The following is a 23,708-nucleotide window of genomic DNA, read 5'->3' as shown; positions in this document are numbered from 1 at the left end:
TTTGAGTAGCTCCAGCGGTAGACAAGATTAAATAGATTTGTTTTGGTCACCTTAAACATTTGAGTAGTTGTTTTAGATTTGACTTATGTTAAGAAAGATAGAGGTAAACCTAAAATGATTGAGCATGTAGAAAAATTGATCTTGATTTATGAGAAATAAATAAAAATACGAAGCTCAATTAGACATAATGGAGAAAAATGATTCATGCAGCCGATCCCACTTAATGGGATAAAGGCTTTTTGTTGCTTTTGTACATAAAAAATCAATCATATTCACTTGTGCATCAGCTAAACAAGATTATGGCGTATTATGCGGACCTGAGTTTACCAGAGAACCAATTCATAGTTGAACAAATTGAACCAATTGATTTGCCCGAGTTTTAAAACCAAGCCCAACACTTAAAAGTTCTCAATTGATGAAAAGCAAGGAGATGGGAAAAGAGGGTTGCAAGTCGCCAAGATTTGTGGTGCTTGCCATGCCCTTGGCTGGATTGAGAAGAGGTTAGAGCTGTGGGAAAGGAAGGAATTAAGCTGAAAAGGAAAGTCTTGTTGCATGGTTAGATGAAAGCAAGTCAGCAGCAGTGAGGCAGAGGTAAAACTCTTAGAGCTAAAACTTGACTAGAAGAGTGAGATTTCAGACAAGTCGAGATAGGAAGGTAGAGAAAGAGAGAGCGATTAGATTCCAGCTTCTCCTATTTTCTCCATCACTATCACGCTTGCCCCTTCTTCCTCTTCTACTCTTATTTTCTCACCTCAACCATTTTTCTTCCCACAAACCCCTTAGCAAGAAGGCAGAAAATTAAAATTTGCATCCAGATTTTAGCCAAACTGTTTTGCTGCCTGTTTTTCAGGGCCGCATGTTCTAGTTTGATGTGGGTTAACTGCCCATAAGCATCCTTTCCAAATCCTAGCAACAAAACCCTATCACATTGCCAACGCCACGGTAAATCCTACTTCCCCTCTGCATTTAAATACCGGCCACTCAGAATTGTTTCAGCGCCATCATTTTTATTATGTTCTTATGCATAATGGGAACTAAATTTATGAAATCTACTTATCATAGTTTTTATAGAAGGCATGCATATTATCCATATAATTTTCATCTTCTTCTAGCTCTTATTCTTTTCACTAGTTCATGGATAATTTTTCACTAACTTGAGGGGCTGGAATTACAAAATGATGATGAATGATTCTAAATTTAATGGATATCATTTGAGCCACAAGTTCCTCTGTTATGAGAGTATTCCACTGACTAGCACTGTCCAAGGGAAAATACATGTAACTGAAATACAATAAGAGGAATGATATAGGAAATGCTTATCTCAAGGCCTCTAACGATGTGCTCAAAATAAGCAAAATTGACGTTAGAATGGTTTCAACCCAGAATTAGGTAAGAAAGAAAGCACAAGTGTTTTTAGCCTTAATTGATCTAAGAGTGCAAGCAGCTGCAATTTGTTTCAGGAAGACTTAGGCGAACAACACTTTTTATGCATAGGCATGGTGGTATAAATGTAAAAAGTAAAGTTTAGGTGTTTGACATGTAATTAAATAAGAATTGGGAGGTAAGTAGGTAAAAGCTCCTTGTTCAAATCAGCTGTGAACAATTATCCTCTTATAAAATCTATATAAAAATATTTATTTTTCTAATGGTGCGCAGCTGTATTATGAAAAATAAAACTAAAAATGTGAGGTAGTCTATTGATGCTAGATATTTGCTTATGGTGATTGCTCAGAGTAAAATGTCAAATCTTGAATTGGCACTTGATTAGCAGAATTGCTTGCACCTTTTTTTTCAACTCTGCTCTTTCTAGAAACCTCAACTGGAAAAGATGAAAGGCTGATAAGAAGCATGTTGTACCTTTTTTCAATTCTGCTTTTTCTAGAAACCTCAACTGGAAAGCACGGAAGGTTGATAAGAAGCTTGTTTATTCCTTTATGATGTTACATTAATGGTATGATGATTTATAGCAAGGATCTAGTCCAAGTCCAGGATAGCACAATTGTGACATGAAGAAACAATAGAAGAATCCAGGTTTTATCAGATACCGAGAAGGTGTTGTGGCTGAAACTTATCCAAGTTGGTGTCTATCTACATTGTTCTGCCGCTTCCTTGCTGCCACCGATCCACTCCAGCCCTTCAAGTTGTTGCCGAGTCCCTCCAGCACCGCTCTATTGCCGCACATCCGACCTTCTACATTACTGCAGTGCCCATTCAGCGCCTCCAGGTTACCATCGATCACCTCCTGCATCTCCATCCGACCACTATTTCCTTTCAGCGACTTCCAGAACGTCGTTGTCTCATTCCTTTGACTTCCAGAGTGTCGCAGCCGCTCGCCTGCATGTCTGCACCACCGCAGACACCTTCCAACACTTTGAGACAGCCGCAAGTTACCACACCTCCAACTAGTCGCAGCCCCCACTCTGGCCCTCCAGCTAACCGTAGCCACCACTTTGCCAACCATCGACTCCTTCCAGGCACCTCCTTGCAGCCCATCAACCACTTCGTCCCTTCCAGCCAACGACAGTCACTCTCAAGCAGGTAACTGCCTCCTCCGTACCCCTGCAACAAGTCGTCGACCACTTAAGCATCCTCCCCTGGGCTGTCGAACCATGCCTGCATCTCTCAGTAAGACTTAACCACTTCCACACCTTCCAGTAGCCACCCGCACCGGCTACCATCGGCACTGCAGCCATACGGACCTGTTGCTGCCTTACCCCTACAAGTCAGCCACCCGCAACTGCAGCCCCCTCCATTCAGAATCACCCGCCGCACCCCTCTCACCGCCGAGGTCCACGGATACTCCCCTCAGGCCATAGTCGGATCCTGCTAGTCTTGTCTTTATTGTATTGTTTTCTTTATTTTTTTCGAGTTTTGATTGTATTCTTCATATTTGCTTAATAATATATTTTGTCAACGTTGGTTGAGTTAACTCCGAAGCGACTTCAACTCGACTCAATAAGTGGCTCGTGAACTGAGTTAAATGAGCTAAGTCAACTCAATTAAAAAATTATTAATTAAAAATATACTTATAATATATTTAAATACAACAAAATTTTTCTTTAAATTACTAAAAAATGTTTCAGAAATGATATTTTATATTTTATATCAAGTTATTTTCTTATTAATTATTTATTAAATGCTCATCTTATTTGTCATTTAATTATAACAATAGCTTAGACTAATATTTTTCTCTATTTCATACTAAACAAGCTGTCTCGAACTCGTAGAGTTAAGCTCAAACTTGATAGGCTCGACTCGATTCTTTTACACCCTTAATCTTATTACGACCTAATAAATTGTTTGGATACTTGTTTTAGAACTTCAATCTATTAGTTCAAATAAGATTATATTAATAATTATCAATGATAGAGTTAAGACATATTAGACAATTACAATAATGAATAATCATTAAAAAACCGCCCAACAATAAAAGCCCTACATATTCAGAACAAAAAATAAGTTTAGACAACAGCATTCTTTCATTCTCTCAAAACTACAAAAGGAATTCATCAAGTGAATCAATACGTGGACTCATAGTATGTGATCATAATTACAGTAAATAATCTTACAATTAATTACAAATTGTTAAATTATTAAACTAATTTACTACAATAACTTCTATGTGGTCATTAAATTGCAAATAATATCATTTTTTAGTTAATATTTTCGTTTAAGGTTAATTGATTTGATCATTAACATTTAAACTAATTTATTTATTTGATTATTAATAATACTAATAATTTATTAAATTAACAAATATAATGACTTCAATATAATAAAATCTAACCATAAATACTACTAACTAAAATTAAAGAGAATCAGCATTAACCTTAATAAAAAATTATGTAACTTATTAAATTGAGTAAATAATTTCCCCCCTTCTATCCTTCCCAAATTTCCAAAACCTCCAACAATAAACTAGTGAGGAATCTGAGACCCGTCTTATCCCTTTTTGTGCATACTCTATGTCGTCGTCAAGATAAAAAAGCAAAAAAGTCACAATAAGAGGTTTATGGTGAAGGCAACCTTGTCGACGGAAAAGAAGCGTGAAGTTAATCCAAGAGACTGTTAGCAAAGGAAATCTTGTCGACGAAAAACAAGCAAGAAAAACATGATGGGAATTTTCAACCAAAAGTGTGAATACTAGTCATTATTATGGTGTAGCAAGTAAGGCTAATTATATGATATGAAACACCTACAAGATATTAGAAGAGACCTGACCCATATATAAAGTAAATGGGATGATAGAGTTATCTTAATTCTTATTTTAGGAGAAAAATATCATCATTTCATTAAACAATGAAAACTAAGAAAACACAAGAAAAAAACTTCTTTGAACCCTGCCCTCCATTCCTCCTACTACTTTGACACTTTTCAGAGATCTCTCAATCATTCATATAGATTACCTCTCCTCTCTCTAACTTGAACCCTCTCTCTTCTATCATGTCAATTATACAAACAAAGAGTCTCGCTTACAAACAAAAGTGGTATTTACAATAATGAAAATGCCAACATTGGTTTAAACTTTAGCATTGAATATGTTACAAGGAAATCGTGATAAAACTTGTGCATGCCATTAGGATGAGGCACTAATTCTGTGAATAACATCAATTATGCTGACATTATAACTGTTCGATAACAGTTTCTTCATCATTGAGTAACTCAACTCTTACACTAAATTCTTCCACAATATCTATGGAGTTTCAATGGTCACATTAAATGTCGACCATTGATGATCCAGTTAGGAGAGTAGATGTTTTAGATTCGACTTATTTTAAGAAAGACGGAGGTAGACCTAAAAAGACTTGGGCATATTGTATAAAAAAATCCACTTAGTGGGATAAAGGCTTATTGTTATTGTTGTATCTATGGAGTTCCTCTTGGCCTCGCCAATTCATCTCAACTTCAATAGAGCTCTCTAACCACCAAACTAGTCTAGTTGGATTCCTCTCAATAACATTGCAAACATCTAAGAATTTCACTTTGCGGTTTCCCAATCCTTTCGTCTTGTCTTTTGCATGACTTCTTGACAATTTAAGTAATCTTTTGATCATAAACCCCCTAGGAGTTAATTCTCTCCTATGAATAGAGTAGGAGATGAGAGAACAAAGATGCCCCTAGGAGTTAATTCACTCCTATAAATCGAGTAGGAAATGAGAGAACAAAGATGTTCCTCTCTCCCATTTAAACTACTTTACTTTAAAAGCCACATGCTCCATCTTATCCATCATGTAAAGCATCTTAGTACTACAATGAATCCATGTGGGTATCTTCTCCAAAAGCTCGTCCTCTTTCAACTGCCCCTCTCAACCAAGACACACCGTTGACTTGGGGGTAGAACTTAAATGTCATTGTGCACTATCGAAAGCTTAAAGCATTTTGAATTCTTCAAATTCATAGGTAAATGTTCATGTAGGTGAGCTAATTAATTTGCATTGCCATAGATGTTCCTAGGTATCTTGAATGGCCTATACCTAATCAATTTTAGTTTTTTACCCTTCCCCTTAAATCATTTCTTATATATGTGAAACTACATGCCATCACTTTCTTCACTTTGTGATAGTCATACTGACACTTTTAACAGTTTGCTTTTTCTTTTTTTTTTTGGCTGACTTTACAAGTTAATTCTTTAGATTCCCCTAAAAATCTTTGAGCCTACTCTCAAGATCTAGTGTGGACTCAATTGGGAACTCCAAATCAAAATGAATACAAGGAAAGTAACCCAAACTAACCAAAATGGAGCTCAATTTATGAAACTTTGAATCGTCTTATTTAAAGCAAATTGAAAGGTTGGCTTTCATCACTTGTACTAAGGTGTCAAGAGCAAAATTCTCTTAGAAGTGTACAATAGTTAATATTGAAGACCCCAGCCTAACAGCCCATTCGAGAGAAGGAAGGATATGTTTCTATTCACAATAGCATCCACCATGGTCATTAAAAGACTAATTTGATGCAAGAAAAGCATCAATCCTATGCCTTTGAGTGCAAAGTGTCAAATCCTCTCTACATGTGTACAACATTCTATTGACAACATTAGTCCAACAACCAGATTAAGGATAGAATTTTGTACTTCTCTTTAGAGACAATATCCATCATACACTACAAGGATCTCAAAAAATACTAAGCAAAAATTTCAATTCCGATGATTGAGCTTGGTAGACTGAAGTGCACCCAAACATTCAAGAAAAAGAGATGAGTTGCCCCTTCTTTTGTGATTTTCTGTCTGCTTGCATATCATGAGTGCTATCATTTTTGAAAGCATGTACACTACAACAAAAACATAATCATGGCAACCAAGCGTCGTCACTACTCCACCCAAAAAGTCCAAAGAAATACTCTACCATAGCCGAGTTAGTAAAAGAAATGGAGCATAAAATTCTTACAAACATTTTAAATTTTTTAATGTGCAGCAAAGTACACACCTTCTTAAGAATTTGACCACGTCTTAATGCATTTTGCATGAAGATGTATCTCTATAAATTGAGAAGAGTCTTAGCCAGCCCAAAGTTTAACACCACCCTACACGTGTGAGGTTCTCTTATCCACTTCTCCCAATCATTTTACAGATAAAGTGTTTATTCTCCTTATAGTGAAGCCCTTCATTGATGCCTTTTTTGGAACATTCCACTTGTATCAAAAGTGCTCATCAAACTTTTATAGATCAACATACTCCTCATGTCGAGAAGTTTGCAATAGCATTATTGCAAATAAAGTCATAAGACAATGAGAGAGCATATCAACCATCTTGATCTGAGATCTCTTCTTATTTCTGATGAACAATTTGAAGTGCTGCAGGTATGCCATCCACTTTATGTATCATTCTTATTGAAGCTTTGATTGTGTATGTAAATATTGATGAGGCTTGTGAAATAATGATGTTACGAACCACTTTTCTATAGCTCATGAGGAGATACACCTCTTAGCTCTCAAAATAAGTGCTTGGTATTATTCTACTAGCAACCAGAGCCTTAGCTCCCATCACTCAAGAACCGAGGTCTGTGTGTTTTCTCCTTTCTTACAAATCATGGATTATTCTAATCTTCAATGATTCTTCTTGAGCCATGACCGTGCATTACTATTCATGTTAGTCTTGATGGAACAATAACATAATTAATGTTGACACACATTTATCATTATCTTCAACAATCTAAGCACCATCATATCCAAAGGCTGACATCGCTCGTTGGAAGATTATTTGACATCATTCTTAAAGAGATGATTTTATTGTGCCATTCAGCAGAAGATAACTCCAATAATATTTACTTCCAAAAAATAATTTGGCAAATGATAAGACATCATTTCATATATCACCTCATCAATGTACTTCATAGTCATGATGGAGTAAATGTGACACTATTCATCAATTTGTATCACCGAGATAGTAAGTTGATTTGAGTCTAAATCTCGTGTGACCGCGCATACGTGGTATCGAAAACTGGATGCAAGGAGCAAACTCCCATCCTGAGAATTTGTAGCAAGAATTTTTTCGCCGTCAAATTGGACCGTCATTTGTGGGCCTTCTTTTTATGTCTACTTTGAATTAATTTAAGACTAAGTTTTGTTGAGACAATTTATAGATTTTTTATTTTTCTAATTGTGGGGACTTTTTGTTTTATTTTTATATTTGGAGATTAAGTTCTCTGATTTTTTTGCCCGAAGGAGTGTTGTATCATCTTCCTTTACATGTAAGGTGCATGTAGATTATTCAAGAGTATGCAACGAAGCATTCGAGCCTCATTGATACCATTGTTTCATCATTCTCTTTGCAGCTTTTAGCCTAGAAAGCTGCCAAACATCTCATACCCCATTCCAAACTTCATCAACCTCGCATATTCTCTCCCTTGCTATTTCACAACCACCTCCTAGCCAAATCTGATCTATAAACACTTTCTAAGAACCCTAGAAAAGTGTCATATCAGACCCCGAAAAACACTAAATCTATAAGGATTTTTTTCTTTTCCAACTCTTAAACCTAAGATCCAAATGATCTAAAATAATATCTACACCAAAACCATCCCTACACCTTCCATGCCCTCCTTAAACCACCATTTCATTTTTAGCCATTAATTTGAAGAAAATCTACCATGCTGGCAAAGAAAAACCCTCAAAAAGGTATTCAGAAGCTCGCCATGAATAATATGCAATAGAAAATTCTCCAATTCTACGGAGGCTCATTGATTTTGAAAGAATGCAACAGTGGGTCGGTGACCCCCCAAATGGAAGAAAACTCTTTCACCAAGAAGTTTTAAGTGACGAAGAGTCAATGCCACGTTGACTCAACATCGAACATAGAAGAGAATAAGTTTGGAGTAAATCCCAACGAGTTCATTGAAAGGCTCCAAATAGTGGGATGAGCTTTTGAGTAAAAATACATTTCACTTGAAAAACGGGTGAAACTATTGTCATTAAGTTAAAGAAGCATGCTTCTTCGTTATGGGAAAATTTGAATTACCTAATTAGCATGGGTGGAAAAGTGAAATCACCACCTAGTCTAAAATGAAAAGAAATATATAGTGCAAATAACTGCCACCATATTACAGAAGGAACATGCTCATGAGACTTCACAGCTTATAGCAAAAGGATCTCTCAGCAAAAGAGTACACACTTAGTTTGAGCATCTTATGTTGAAATATGAGCTAATAAAGCTCGAGGAGAACACCATAGAGTGTTACCTCGAAGGATTGAGATCATTTATTGGCAACATGATGTAGTTAATCCTGAAAGTGAAGAGAAAACACAACAGTATCAGGTTCAAACCACTTTCAAATACGGTTTGACCATTGGATTAAGCAACAAGAGCACACTGATTTGATTACCCAGACCTAAACTTTGTGAGGGGAAACCAGTATGGGAAGAAAAGAGGTCTGGCCGAACCAACACTCCTAAAACATTTCCAACCAGAAAGTGTTTCAAATATCATTGATGGGAGCACATTGCATCTCATCCCTAATAATAAAGTAATTCCTTTTATCAAATAAAGTTCAGTGGAGGAGGCAGAGTAAGGACATATGGGAGGAGGAGATCATAGTGGAGCACCATCTACCTGCAGTTGATAGTGAGATGATTGTAGTTCTATCTGTTCACCATATCAGGCCTAAGAGGGATAGCAATGGCTAAGGCATAATATCTTCCATACCAATTAAGTTGTGCAAGGAAAAATGTGCAGTTGCAAAAATATGATATATGATATCCACGTAGATGGAAAATAAATTGAGTCTCACTACCGATAAGCATATAAGTCATATTCCCTGACTCTATCGATTTTTGGTAAAATTTTAATTAGAGAGGCTGCAAAAAAGGTGTGGCGTGATGACATGACTATGAATACGCGTCTCATTCTTTTAGGACGCTCATAATAGTAAAACATGTGTATGTTTCATGTTGGCTACAAAAACACCTACTCGTTTAGTAAGAACAGAAAACACATTGTACTTTTGTAATTAAAAGTGTCAACAATGAAGAGTACTCAGACAAAAACATAAGTTATAGTACCTCATGCCACATTTCTACATGCTATCAGAGAGAAACTAGTGGGACTAGCCTTGGTGACACTAGAAGACAATGATACAAAGCCAATACCTAAAGCAATACGATTAGAGAAGTTTCAGAATAATTTGAATAACAAAGTAATTGTATGGTCACCTAAAAGAGTCACTTTCTTACACAATAGATGTGCTTCCTAGGGTACATAGTTTTAGTAATTGGTATCGAGATGAACCAAGCAAAAAATCGAGGCAATTATGTTCTGACTACGCATGTATGTAAATTTCATGAATTGACATCAATTCATTGGAGATTTAACAAAAATTGTAGCTCAATCACGACACCCTTGATGGAATTTCTCAAGTCAAATACATTTGCTTAGTTAGATGAGGCGCTGACTAATTTTGATGATTTGAAAAACTAGATAACTCAAGCACTTATTCTAACAGTTCCATGTTTTAGCCAAATGTTCGAGATGAAGTGTGATGCATTCAATATGGGAATTGAAGTTGTGCTACGTTAAAGATAACATCATATTGCTTTCTTAAGTAAAAAATTGAATGATTCTAGAAGTATTCTACCTATGACAATGAATTTTATGTCATTGTGAAGCCCTCAGTCACTAAACCCATTATGTAGTGGCGAACGAATTACTTTTTACGTTGACCACAGCACTTCGAGATTAATGAATAGTTAAAGTAAGCTAAAGATCAGACACACATTATGGTTCGAATTTCTCTTTGTTCTATTTTAAGCTTAAGCATAAGACAGGGAATAAGAATAAAATAGCATATGCACTAAGTAGTTGCCACTTATTAATCACTACTGTGCAACCTAAGTTAGTTAGTTTTGAATTAATGAAATATTTGTGTGTCATTGACGTGAATTTTTAGGATTTTTGGACCCGTTAGCAAGATAAACCGTATGAGCAATATCATAGATCCGATTGATATCTATGCTTTCAGAATAAATTATGCATTCCTCAAAATTCACTCAATGAGAGTATTTTATAGGAGTGTCATAATGGGGGATGACAAAATATTTTGGTAGAGAAAAGACTCTTTCCTTAATGAAAAATTTTCTATTGGCTTAGATCGATACGAGATTTGAAGTGACAACTCAGACATTATATAACATGTCATTTGACTAAAACTCGTGGGGAGAACATAGGCCTATAAACTTCCCTATCCATTCCACAAACACTTTGGTTAGATGCGAGCATGAATTTTATGGTGACCTTTCCATGAATACAGTGAAATAAAGAGTTTATTATGGCAGTGGTTGGCTTCTCCCTGACTTTATTCCTTTACATAATACAATAGACACGTCGCAAATTGCAAAAGTATACTTTAGGGAGAGAGTAGATCTTCAATGCATGCCTAGAATCATCATTTCATATAGAGATGTGAAATTTATGAGTCATTTCTACAAGACCTTTTGGAGTAAGCTTGGTACAAAGCTGCAGTTCAAGTAAGTAGCACACTCTTAAACAGATGGACAAATGTAGGTAATAAATCATAGGTTGAAAATTTTCCTTTGGCGTTTTGTGAAAAAGAATATCAAATAATGAGATTTGGTGCTTCCTTGGGTAAAGTTTGCCTATAACCGTTCTACTGGTCAGTCCACAAGTCACAATCCTTTGAGATTAAACGTGGGCAAAACCCTCTCACTCCAATGGAGTTAATGCTAATATTTCTAGCTACCTAACTTAACAAGGATATAAAGTAAGATTTGGAGAAATTAAGACCTTACTGATGACCAAAAATGTTGAGCAAAATGCTAAATATCAGAAGCATACAAATAAATTTATGAAAACAAAAATATTTACAAAAAATGTTTATATGAATTAGATTAATGAATGAGAGGTTTCTTGAAGTTCTTTGGAAAAGTCAAGCCTCGAACGATGATCCATTCAAAATTGCGAAGAAGATAAATAATAATGTTTACAAGATTAATTTATCAAGACTACAGTACTGTTAAATTTAAAGTTGTTGGTCGTATGAGAATTTAGATGTCGCACAAGAGAAAGGTGAAGCCTGTCCTACCAAAGGAGAGTGATGCAGGAGCTACCCACACAATCCTGTGTATGCGAGATCAAGAACGAGACGGAAGGAGTGAACTCCGACCAAGGGAGTCAATAACGTGAATTTTACATATACTTAACAGAACAAGTTCTTATGGGCACATTTTTTATGCCTATTTTGAATTGAATTATGGCTAATTTTTTCTTGAAACTATTCATATGTTGTATTTCCTATTTTTGGGGATTTTTTATCTATTCATATATTTGGAGATTGTGCTCTTTCAACTTTTCACCCTAAGGAATATTATATTCTCTTTCTTTTGCAAGTGATGTGTTTATAGCTTATTCAAGAATAGGCGGTGAATGTCCCTTGGCAATCACGCCTCGTCAAGGTCGTAATTTCATGGTTCTCTTTGTTATTTTCAGCCTAGAAAACAGCTGAAAGTTCTTTCTCTCCTTCCAAACTCTATCGACCTCGCATATTCTCCCTCCCTTACTATTCCACAACCACCTCCTCGCTAAATTTGATATGCAAACAACTTCTAAGAACCCTTGAATACTATCAATTTGGCTCATTGAGATTAAGCTCTTTTGATAGTCTATATCAAGATGATGTTAATCACTTCTTGCTCGCCCTAGATTCAAAAGGAAAATTGCTCCTCTCAAATATGGTTGATTCATTAAATTTAATGTGTCATACTCTATCTCTTACAATTCCTCTTAAAATTCTCTAAAAAGGATCATAGATGAAGATTCTATCAGTTCACTCTCTGTACCAAAATTTGATAATGACCATAAAAAATTTATTTTTAAGAGAAGAGGATTTTGTACGATTAATATTATTAAAATCTTTAAATTCCAATTTTTTCATCTCTACAACCTCTCCCTCCCTTTTGGTCACTAAAAAACTTGTTAACTTAAGTTTTGTCCTTTCATTCAATGGTCATCGTAAAAGTGTTTGTTTGACTTGAGGTCTTCAATAGGAAAGAGAAAAAAATTACTGGAGATGCTATAATAAAGTCAATTGGCATACTTCATCAGAATTAAGATGTTTTCCAATAGAAAACCATCAAGACTCGTCTCCTAAATTCTATCATACATTATTGCATTGTTTGATTTTTTTTCATTTTTGCAAATCAAGCAAATTCCTACATCTTTTTTCTCATAACACATAGGGTAGAAGTATTGGAGGATGTTGTGCTAGATAACAGTCTAATGCCCATGCTTGAGATGAGCACTTCACCACATTAGCACATGCCTAGTTAGTTTTAGGTGAGCAAATAAAAACTTTTCTTTAAAAAATACCCATCGAGACTAAAATAGATTTCTAGTTGATCCACTCATCGAGACTAAAAGCTTCACAATATTAAAAGAGCCGTTAAGAACTCAAGATATCGTTTGTTTTAACTCCTACCTTAAAAGGCTGGTGCCATCTCTATCTTATTCAAAAATCTTCTTTCTTGGCAAAAAATTATCTTACCTCCAACGATCACAATGAAGAAAATTTACTCTAAGAAGGATTTTCCTTGTAGACTGATTCTTCATGCAATGTCCACATTTACTTGCTCATAGCCTCCTCCAACATGGGCATTCATTGTTGAAGGAGAATAGGTTAAGTAGCCAAGTCGTTGAAGCCTTCACCTTGTAATGCTGAGATCATAGCTTTCCCATATCTTTTGCTTAAGAGATCTTGAGCAAAAAGTAGTTCACCAATTTTCTTGTAGCAAGCTTTCATCAAAATCAGGCACCAACCATCCTCCAAATACATAACTCAAATACCAAACCTGATCCAAACTGCCTGCAAGGAATTAAAAGACACCCGACCAACATGTTGGCAGGTGAGAAGAAAAGGTAATCTAGATTCTTGTTCTGCGAACAGCAAATAAATATTATATTAAAGGAATACATTCAAGAAAATCTAGAGGAAAATTTTTCTTTGAATACCCTCCCGCTCTAACACAAAACTCAATATTTCTTAATCTCAATTAAAGGAGGATTTCTGCCCAGTCTAGGGCTATCCCTCTCTAATTTACAACTCCCTTTATATAGACAATCAATAATTGATACAAACAAAGGCAATAGCAACTTGGATAAGACGCTAAATTTGTAACAAGACAATAATTAATTAAGAGCACGACTTCATGTTTAACTGGAGCGAGGTTGGCATTGTAGCTACTTGAAAACAATCTTCTTAGTCATAGTTACATGGCTCTTAAGTTAGAATCATTCTAAGATCTCATCGAAATTTCACCCAGCCTCACCAATTCTTCTTGACAGTGATAGATCTCTCTTGGAAGCATATTAGTCCTCTCAAGCTTCCACTGGGTAACATTATGGAACCCTAAAAATTCCCTTATGTAATCTTCGCAATCCTATGGATGGTTCTTCAAGTGACTTCTCGACTAGTCCAATAATCTCTTGATCAATACAGCATGTTTTTTGAAACCATATACACGAGAAATAACACAAATTTCAAAAGATAGAAACACCAGGGTTAAAAAAATAACAAATTTTAAATAAATTTTAAACGAATATTTTGCCAAGCATACCTTGTAAACATTTCAGCATATTATCTCAATTATTAAATCTAGACAGAATATGACTACTAACCCTGGACAAAATTGGACATTGAACCAGTTATTAAGCAAAATTCCAACAAGTTACTAAGCATAAGTCCAACTCAACCAATGGCTGAAGCATGTATGAAGTCTAATCTTTCAAATTGAAACCAAGTGAATTTAAGGTAAAGGGCCACGAATTAAATTTATTTCTCTGCATGATGCCCACAGATTGCAAACATTATGAAAAGGACTTGGCATAAAATGGCTTCAGTATATACTGAAAGCCATGAAACCATAGTATAAGATAACTAAAGATGATAGAAAATTAACAATTTCCACCCAAATTGGATAATTTTCGTAAGTAATGGGGCAGATATCAACACATTGTGGTTGAACAGTATTATTGGACAATAAATTTCCCCGCAAGCACTCTTTCACTTCGAAGGACTTTTCTTTTATAATATTATGTTATATAAGAGTCAAACAAAAAGCCAACCTTTTGTCATATAAGAAGAACATCTAACAAAGTTGACTACAAAAAAGTGGATACCATACAGAAATAGGGATTGAGGCAATAATAACTAATTTTAGCAATGCAAAAGGCTATTACCTTCTTTGCTCGTTTTATAGCAACAACATGGCCATCCTGTAGAATGCCCTTATACACAATTCCAAATCCTCCTTCACCTAACTTCAACGAAGGTGAAAAGTTTTGGGTGGCCTTGATGATCTGATTGATTGTTAGCTGTAACGACCCAATTCTACTTTGTTGTGGAGATGATGAAAAACGTGGGCTGGGAGCTACTTTTTGTGTACTAGCCAGATTATTTTTTTCTGAATCAGATCCTTCCATAGGAGAAACCAAATCAGCTGTCATAAGCCAAATACTTTGTTAAGAAAGTCCCAAATGAAAAACAAAAGACACACCATAAAACAAGTGTAGCATCAAAATTCAGCCACATTATAACCAACACCAATAATTTTACCTATCGCTTTTACAAACCTGCGCGATCCTGATGGTCGCCTACAGTGAAATTTTGGGTTTTTTGGAATTTTCTTGGCTACGCACTTCTTTTCTTTGTGTAGAAGCTTCCTCCGCCTAGGAGGAGCCTACAAATTGTTGTCCCCTGTAAGTAAAAAAGTAGTTCTAATAGAGTTGTCTTCTGATCTCCTGTGTGGAGTCTCTTTCCCCTATGTGGGTTGTATCCGAGGAGGTGATGGTGCTCCGGCTGTATCCTCTCTAAGGTGGTGAGTTTATCCTCCCTTTCTAATTTCCCCAAACCCTCTCCTCTCCACTCCTTAGTCGTTAAACTCTACCTCCGTCACTTTGACACCCAGCTATTCCCCCTTCCTACAGATTATTACTGTTTTCCCGTCTACGTAACTTCTTTCAAGCTCCTCCCAACCAGCCCACTATCACTACCAACCACCTTCAACCCTTTCCTACTTGTTGTCCCTACAATTTCGCACCTTCCCTTCACTACCACACCTTTCATGACTGTTGTCATCTCTCCCAATCATCTCGACCCTCTAGTCGACCTCCACAACCCATTGGGATACATTAGGAGTGCTTGCTAGTGTCATTTTACGTTTTGTGTTGTTATTTACGTTTGAGTCATGTTGTAACCCTACTTTAATATTAATAAAAGTTTGTGTTTACGTTTTTCTCTATTTTTCTTACTAGTTCTCGTATAATTTGGTATCAGAGCTAGCTTAAACCTGGTCCCATCCTAAGGTCTCCTAGCATTCTCCGCTACCCGAGCCACCTCCACCAATTTTTCTCTTGTCGATTCCCAACCCTAGCCATGCCACGCCGCCATGAAGAAGTACACCGGACTCGACCCAACAAGAGATTCAACAAGAAATCTGTCATATGCAATGAAGACTAGCAAAGCTGGATGACGGAAACCATAAAGAGATTACCTTCGACCATGATCGAGAAAGTCGAGGGGAAGACAGTGACGAGGAGATGAATTTGCTCTACAGGGAAGATCACAGTCAATGCAAAAAAAAGTACCTCACACCCCACTATCTCCAGGGTATGTTTCTAAAACTTCACAACTTACAGCAGAAGGAAGTTGCAGTTGAAGAGTTTACAAACCAATTCGACCACTAGCAGCTGAAATGCAAACTGACGGAGCCAGAGGAACATACGATGTCAAATATCTAGGGGGTCAGTAGTGTGGTACAGTTGCAGTCATACTGAACACTGAGGGATGTTCAGACATTAGCCTTGAAGATGGAAAGACAACAGAAGCAGAGCCTGCAGCAATCATCTTTCAAACAACAACCTTCAGGCAGGCTGTCGCTTACAATTGCCACAACTGACGAGGATATCCCAAGAGATACGGGCAAGTCTGGACAAGGGAATGGCACTACGGATCAAAGCAAGAAGAAACAGGAAAAGGACAACTCCAACACAGTGCCTGCCAAGAAGTGTTATCGTGCCACGGCTACGGCCACATTGCATCCAGCTACCCCACAATCAGGGTAGTCATACTCACAGATCAAGGTATCGTACATGAAATAAGCGACGACGAGAAAGCTAAAGAACAGGGCGAGGTGTATCAGCTCCCACCAAGCAAGGAGAAGCACCCGTAATTTGATGGATCCTACAAACCAAGAACACGAGGGATCCGCAGTGGCTTCATCACAGCATATTCTACACTCGTTGCACAGTGAACGGAAAATTATGCAGTCTAATCATCAGCGGCGAAATCAGCAAGAGCATGACATCGACACAGATGACAGAAAAAAAGGGAATTGCGGCTCAAAGGCATTCTCAGTCATATTCAGTAATGTAACTGATGAAAGAGAAATGGGTCAGCATCGACCAAAGATGCTTGGTAAAATTTTCGATCGGAGGCCAACTATAGGACCAAGTATGATGTGACGTAGTTCCCATCGATGCCTACTATCTTTTGTTACAACCGTGGCAATTCAACCGGAGAACTAAACACAACGAATATAGAAACATGTATTCTTTCACCACGGACAGGAAGCACATCACCCTTTTTCCTTCGACAAAGCCAGAGGTCACAGGATCCCTTATCAACAGAGCAGTGTCCATAGGACTAGTTTTAGTAATAATACCAGATGAGAGGACTAAAATACCAGACCCGGATATAGGACAGATACAATTGAGGTTATATCACATCGACACCATACCAACAGCACCACCACCGTAAGAGAAGGATCAGATTATTCTCATTGCACGCCTGTTTGAGCCGATCGTGGGTTACTTTGAAAAGATTAAGCAGTGTAAGCATGGTCCACAACCTCAAGAGAACAAATCGATATGGACATTTTCTCACCAGCTAGAGAAGACCATCAAATACCTCGAGCGATAATACAACCGCCAGTGGGATCCAGGGTGGCTGACGATGAAATGGAAGCTTCAACCTATGAAGTTGAAGCTCCCCAACCCTAGGAGACCAACGCAGGCGCTAGGGCAGTGCTCTATTGCAGGCGCTTCATTTCCGCGGGACAGAAGGCCCACAAACCTTCGCGAGAACAGCGAGCATGGGGGGGATCGCGAGCCTGCGCGATCCAGATGGGCACCTAAAGTGTAATTTTGGGTTTTCTAGAATATTCTTGGCTTCCCACTTCTTCCTTTGTTTAGAAGCTTCCTCCCCCTAGGAGGCATATAAATTGTTCTCCCCGGTAAGTGGAAAAGCAGTTCTAGTGGATTTTTCTTTTGATCTCCTGTGTGGAGTTCCTTTCCCCATTGTGGGTTGTATCCGAAATAGTGATAGTGCTCCGAGTGTATCCTCTCTGATGTAGTGATTGTAACCTCCCTTTCTACTTTCCTCAAACCCTCTCCTCTCCACTCCTAGCAGCCAAACTTTCCCTCCATCACCTCGACACTCAACTATTTCCCCTTCCTACAAATTATTATTGTTGTCCCGTCTACCTAACTCCTTTCAAGCTCCTCCCAACCACCCCACTATCGTTGTCGACCACCTACAACCATTTCCTACTTGTTGTCCCTACAGTTCCGCATCTTCCCTTCGCTCCCACCCGCCTTCATGACTGCCGTCATCTCTCCCAATCATCTTGATCCCTCTAGCTGACCTCCACCACCCATTGGGATAGATTAGAAGTGTTTGTTGGTGTCATTTTATGTTTTGTGTTGTTATTTCCATTCGAGTCATGTTATAACCTACTTTAATATTAATGAAAGTTTGTGTTTTGTTGTCTATTGTTTTTCCTACTAGTTTCTGTATCACTCCATTAGCATTATCATACAGCCAACGCTATCCGTTGAGATACTAAGAATGTGTAAATGCATAATTGAAATAACAGTCAAGTAATGCTTTCAAACAATGCACATCATTAAAACTAAACTATAAGACATGTATCAATGAGAAAATACAAAAGTAATCAGACGATAAATAGATATGAAGCAAACTTTATTCTGCAATGCACCACTTTATAGGTGAAAAGTTCTTCATTATCACCATCACCATTTATCCCAAAGAATTGGGGCAAATTTTATATATCCATATTCTTCATTAATTTTTAGTGTGTGTTGTTTGAGATAAGAAAATACACAGAAATAAAGATCATGCAATATCTAGAAGTCCACATATACTCTACGAGTTACCCAAGTAACTCACATGGATTTGGTTCTTTGTCCAGAGCTTTTTGTTCAAGTGGTTCTTTCTTCTTTGCACGAAAGCAAGGGCAAATTACCACACAACATAGAAGGAACATTCCTGGTACAGCTAGAGCCTTGCCCTTGGTTGAAAATTTTATCCAATGAGTTTTGACGGTCTCCTGTGACAGCTCCTTTCTTCCTACACTATCCATGTTAGAGGAATCAACCTGAGGCTGTAGTAAAAGCTTTCTTCCTACCATATGAAGTGCTTCCACTGCAATTAGATATATCAAGAATGTAGTCAGAAAGGGAAAAGCGCACCGCAAACAGTGACTCCAAAATTAACAGCAAGACACGGAAGTTCTCTTGAGACTTGGGAGCTTATCTGACATCTAATCTAGGTTAACTGAGAAACCACGCACCATATTCGATATCTCAAACTGTCAAAGCGTCTGAAAAATATAGCAAAATACATTTTTTCTTTAAACTTCTTCAAATCAAATAGCATTATTATGAAAATCTATATTTACAAGATTATGATTGGAGAAACCGTTCTTATCAACAATCAAATCATGTAATTAAACTCAGAATACTAGCTCCGTCATTAAACTCTGTTTCCTAACTTTTAAATCAGCTCAATTAAAACCATGCATTATTTATTAAGGAAAACAGCAAGTGACCGAATAATTATTTTAATCAAAACAATTACTTTTACTCTGTCCTCTAACCAAACAATTTTCTGTAAACGAGAAAAATCCGACGATAAGAAAATCCGACTTTTTATTATTTCTGAATACAAAAATTTGCTTTGCTCAAAACGGGTAAAATAGATCAGCAGATGCGCAACAAAGTTGCCTGGATATAAGAGAAATTACCAGAAATAGCATCACGATGAAAGTCGGCAGCATAATTAAACTCTCGACCGCAATACTGCTTGCCAATCTGTCCCCAATCTTCGGATTGATAATCAATATTCAGACATGCATTCGCAATATAAAACGCCAGGGCCTCGCACACTAAAATTTGATCATCGATTCGTTCCCCGTTCACAAAAACCAGAAAACCATCCCTCGATCTTAAATACACAACGCTATCAGTAGCGCAGTTCCTTGAAAGTACTGCCGTTGATCGATCAAACCAAACACCCAAGAACAGCGCTGCCAATAGCATCCATAGACGAAGTACCTGAGCCATCACTTCAGGACTAGAGCGCGGCAGCAAGCTCTTGGAAAATAATCACATCTTGTACCCTAATCGGAGCGCTCCTACTACCAGCAGAAAAATAATCCCAAAATCCTTTACGAGATTTGTTGAAGTGTTGGAAAAGGCGGCGGGATTCGGGGAGGAGACATCGAGAGGGAGCGTAAAGGATCGCAGGAAAACAACTGGTTGCGTGGAATGGTGAAACCGGCGACTACCGGTAAGAGGTGTGGTTGGAAAAGCTAGCGACGATAGTCGAGCACCTTCCGGTATAGGTGTGAACAAGCCGGCTCGTTAAGAAATACTCAAATACAAAAATGTATAGCAAATCCAACAAGGGCAGTTCGTAAGCAATAGAAAGGTTAGGATAAAATTTAATTTTAAATTTAAATTTTAAATTATTTAAAGATAATTTAATATTTTTTTTATTTTTTTTAATTAATTGATTATAAATAGTCTTGTAGTTATATATATATTTTTAAAAATACTACTCATGAATTAACTAATAATATATATTTTAAAAATATATATATAACTACAAGACTATTTATAATCAATTAATTAAATATAATGAGTAGTATTTTGAGTAGTAGCACCTAATCCGAGGGACTGTCAGCTACTAAGAAGGCATCTTATCCAAGGAGAGCTATTGATCCACTTATAAATTATCTATTTTTAGTTTATGTTTCATGTTCATTTTATGCACATTTTTAATACTATTATACTTTAAAAGAATATATTTTGCATATTTTTGTCTTCAGGTACAAGAAATGGACTTTTGGTGAAAATGAAGTAAGAACAATGCAATTTGGAGTCAAAGTAAGCAAAGAAGAAAATTCTGATCTGGAGCATTTCGATATGACTTTTCATACTTAATCTCATTCATATTTATTCAATGTTTTTGAATGAAATTACATTATAAAGAAAGGTTATTTTCATGTATATTTTTTAGGTGTACCAATCTGGAGCGCAAAAGAGCTGAAACAGAACGGAGATAAAACAGGGCGAAACGGTGGAGATGCGAGTAGGGTGGCGCTATAGCGCCCAGAATGGTGTCATAGCACCAGGCATAGGCGCCCAAATTGGCACTATAGAGCCCGGGACAGTTATTGGACGGTTTTTTGGGCCATTTTGGGATGGTCTGGAAGCTTTTGGACAACTTGCACGCCCCATGGAGTGATTCAATGAATCTAGATACTTCGAATAGATTTTTTTTTATGAAGAGAAGTGTCTCTTGGAGTGAAATGGTGTGTGCTTGGATGAAGGGGTGTGTCTTTTGGAAAAAGGAGGTGTTTAACTCCTCTTTAAATAGGGGGGCTTGGCGCCTCTCATTGGAGGTAATTAAGGGAGTTTAGAAAAATAATTAGGAAGTGTTTTAGGAGGAGTTTGGCTTGAGTTTATGGAGATGTAGATTTCTTTATTTTCTGAAGTGATTGGTGAGAGATTTTGAGAGATATGAGCAAGGAAGTATGAGCGGCGCATGGATCGGCATGACTGCATGAGACTTTGTTCGAGAGATTTTTCTTCTTCTTTCAGAGAGAAAAAACTAAGTATTGTATTCTTCATTTCCTTGTAAGTGTTGTAAACATTTTATAGTGGATTTTCTTTGAAGTAAAAAAAGTTTTCTATTGTGTTTTATACATGTTTGGTAAGTAGTTTTCGTTACTCTTTTCTTTCAATATGAAGTAGAGGCATGTGTAGGAAAATTTATTTTATGACAGAATTATTTTTATTTTCATGTGATGAGTAATAACTCATTTTGCTTCATTGATATAACTTAAGTGACAATAAGTTATGTTAAAATATGTTGTATGTGAAACTAAGACTCGGGAGATCGTTGATCTTGCAACTTGAGTGCACTCACATTAACCGTTGGCTAGTGAAATAGTTTAGGCGGCAATGCAACTCTTAAGGAAATATAATCTAATGATCAGTTTCTATTAGATGTTTCTAGGTGATAGATAGTTGCATAGAACAAAAGGATTACTAATCTTACTTACACATTCGAAAGAGGGTAGGTCGACATATATTCCTTGTTAGCACATAATTTATTACTTAATTCTACCAATCCTTTTACTGCTTATGTCATTATCTTTATTTTACTTTACTTTTACAATAAAATAGATGCATGTTTAGGAACTTACATTTGCTTAAGTATTCTCTTATTGTATTAATGTGATGGTATTTTCACCGCTCTTAATTGGCATTGCAAACTGATCACTTATGAGGTGAAAATCCGTTGCAAAACATAATGACTCGGGAGGGCTATGATTTCACCCAACTAGTGAATACCACACTTCATTTTGGGTAGAGCCATCGCGGTCACCTAAAGGGGAGTGCAAATAAATAGGAAAATAGGTTTTAATGGGCGTAGAATTGGTTAGTTCTAGAGTGACAAGCTAGATTATTATCAATTTGGCTTAAGGTTTAGTACCCTGACACTAGGATTCAGTCAATATAGTGGCGTAAGCTTCGGGGCATCTAGAGGTGAGAGGCTAGATAGTTCTGATGCAGAATCGAGATGTTAAGGAATTGACCTTAAGTTAGCCAATGTTCTTTGCTAACACCGGGAGGAGGTAAAGAATAAGTATACTTCGATTTGTCAGTAACTGCATTAAATTATAAGCATTTCATTCCTTAACATTATCTAGGTAATTTCACAAGAAGGGTACTCTTTAACTTCTCAAAATTCTCTAAACCAATTTATTTAGATAAATTATCATTAGATTTAATATTTTCATTTAGGAGTAGTTGTTATAAATCCACTTTAATAGACATTTCAAACTAAGGCCTGATAATAGTATACTAGAATTAGCCTAAGGGATTTCTTGCCTCGCTTCTCTGTGGAATCGATAATGGGTCTTACAAGAAAATCATATATTACTTGAAACGATATTTATGCTTGCATAGTATCTTACCGGCGACTTTATATATGTTGAAAAATACATGTATTTAATACTGCTGCTAGAAGATTTAATTCCTCAGCAATGGCACCAAAAACTTGACAACGATTATAGATTTGATAAAGATGTATATATATATATTCAATAATGTTAAAGTCAAATTTGTCAACGCAAGTATACGTATCGCTCAAGTAATATAGGGCTCTAATGGAGTCCTAGATATAGATCCCACAGGGAGAAATAGAATACTACGGACTAAGATTTAATAAAAAGTAATACTTCAACTACAACGACGTTCAAGTTTCTTATTTGTCACTAATAGGCAATTGAAATAAATATGTAATTTTAATAACTCTTAAATAGCTAATTCTACTAATAAAGTTTCTAATGTGAAATTCAATATATAAGAAAACATCCTTCTCCTTGTCAAGAAATTATAGTGAATTGATAAAATGAATCAGTTCAAATTGGATTGTACTAAATAGGAGCATACATATTTTTTACCCTTTGGTCCAGGCATAAAGAACATTGACTAATCCTATGCTTGGTTATTGATTCTGTTTATTTTCTTATTTATTTGCACCCAACTTCCAAGGGTTTTGACCTCCCTAAATCTTGGATGTAATCTTTACTTTAGTTGTAAAACTCAACAAATTTTAACAAATCAATTGACCAAATTGAAAAGAAATTAAAATCAAAATGAAAAAGATCATCACAACTTCTTTAACATTTTCATGGCTCAACCAATTCAAATCACCATTTCATAAATCTTAAGACAAGGAGAAAGACAAAGAAAATTACTCAGAACTCATGGGGAAGATACGACAAAACTTAGAATTTATATATAAAAGCAAAGTCATGCAAACTACAACAAGTAAATAACACTTATCTCTAATTCCTCCCCAAGCAAACTCCTCGAAGTTCCTCTGAATCTCTTC

The 23,708-nt window shown here is 36.5% G+C and overlaps 1 protein-coding gene across 1 annotated transcript in view; it reads right to left on the bottom strand.

Annotated features, from left to right (window-relative positions):
- LOC110031472 (calmodulin-binding receptor-like cytoplasmic kinase 3) overlaps positions 1-20,153 on the bottom strand; it is a 37,226-nt gene extending 17,073 nt beyond the window's left edge. The window contains exons 1-3 of the mRNA XM_020734681.1: positions 19,543-20,153; positions 18,687-18,941; positions 14,678-14,937 (exon numbers count right to left, since the gene is read on the bottom strand). Of these exons, the coding sequence (XP_020590340.1) occupies positions 14,678-14,937; positions 18,687-18,941; positions 19,543-19,861 (834 nt within the window). The 5' untranslated portion in view covers positions 19,862-20,153. The remainder of the gene's footprint in view (positions 1-14,677; positions 14,938-18,686; positions 18,942-19,542) is intronic.
- Positions 20,154-23,708: the final 3,555 nt, after the last annotated feature.

Source organism: Phalaenopsis equestris, unplaced genomic scaffold, assembly GCF_001263595.1.
Source record: "Phalaenopsis equestris unplaced genomic scaffold, ASM126359v1 Scaffold000826, whole genome shotgun sequence".
Lineage (NCBI taxonomy): Eukaryota > Viridiplantae > Streptophyta > Magnoliopsida > Asparagales > Orchidaceae > Phalaenopsis > Phalaenopsis equestris.
The sequence above is the reverse complement of the archived record's forward strand: the minus strand, read 5'-3'. Positions and strand labels throughout refer to the sequence as shown.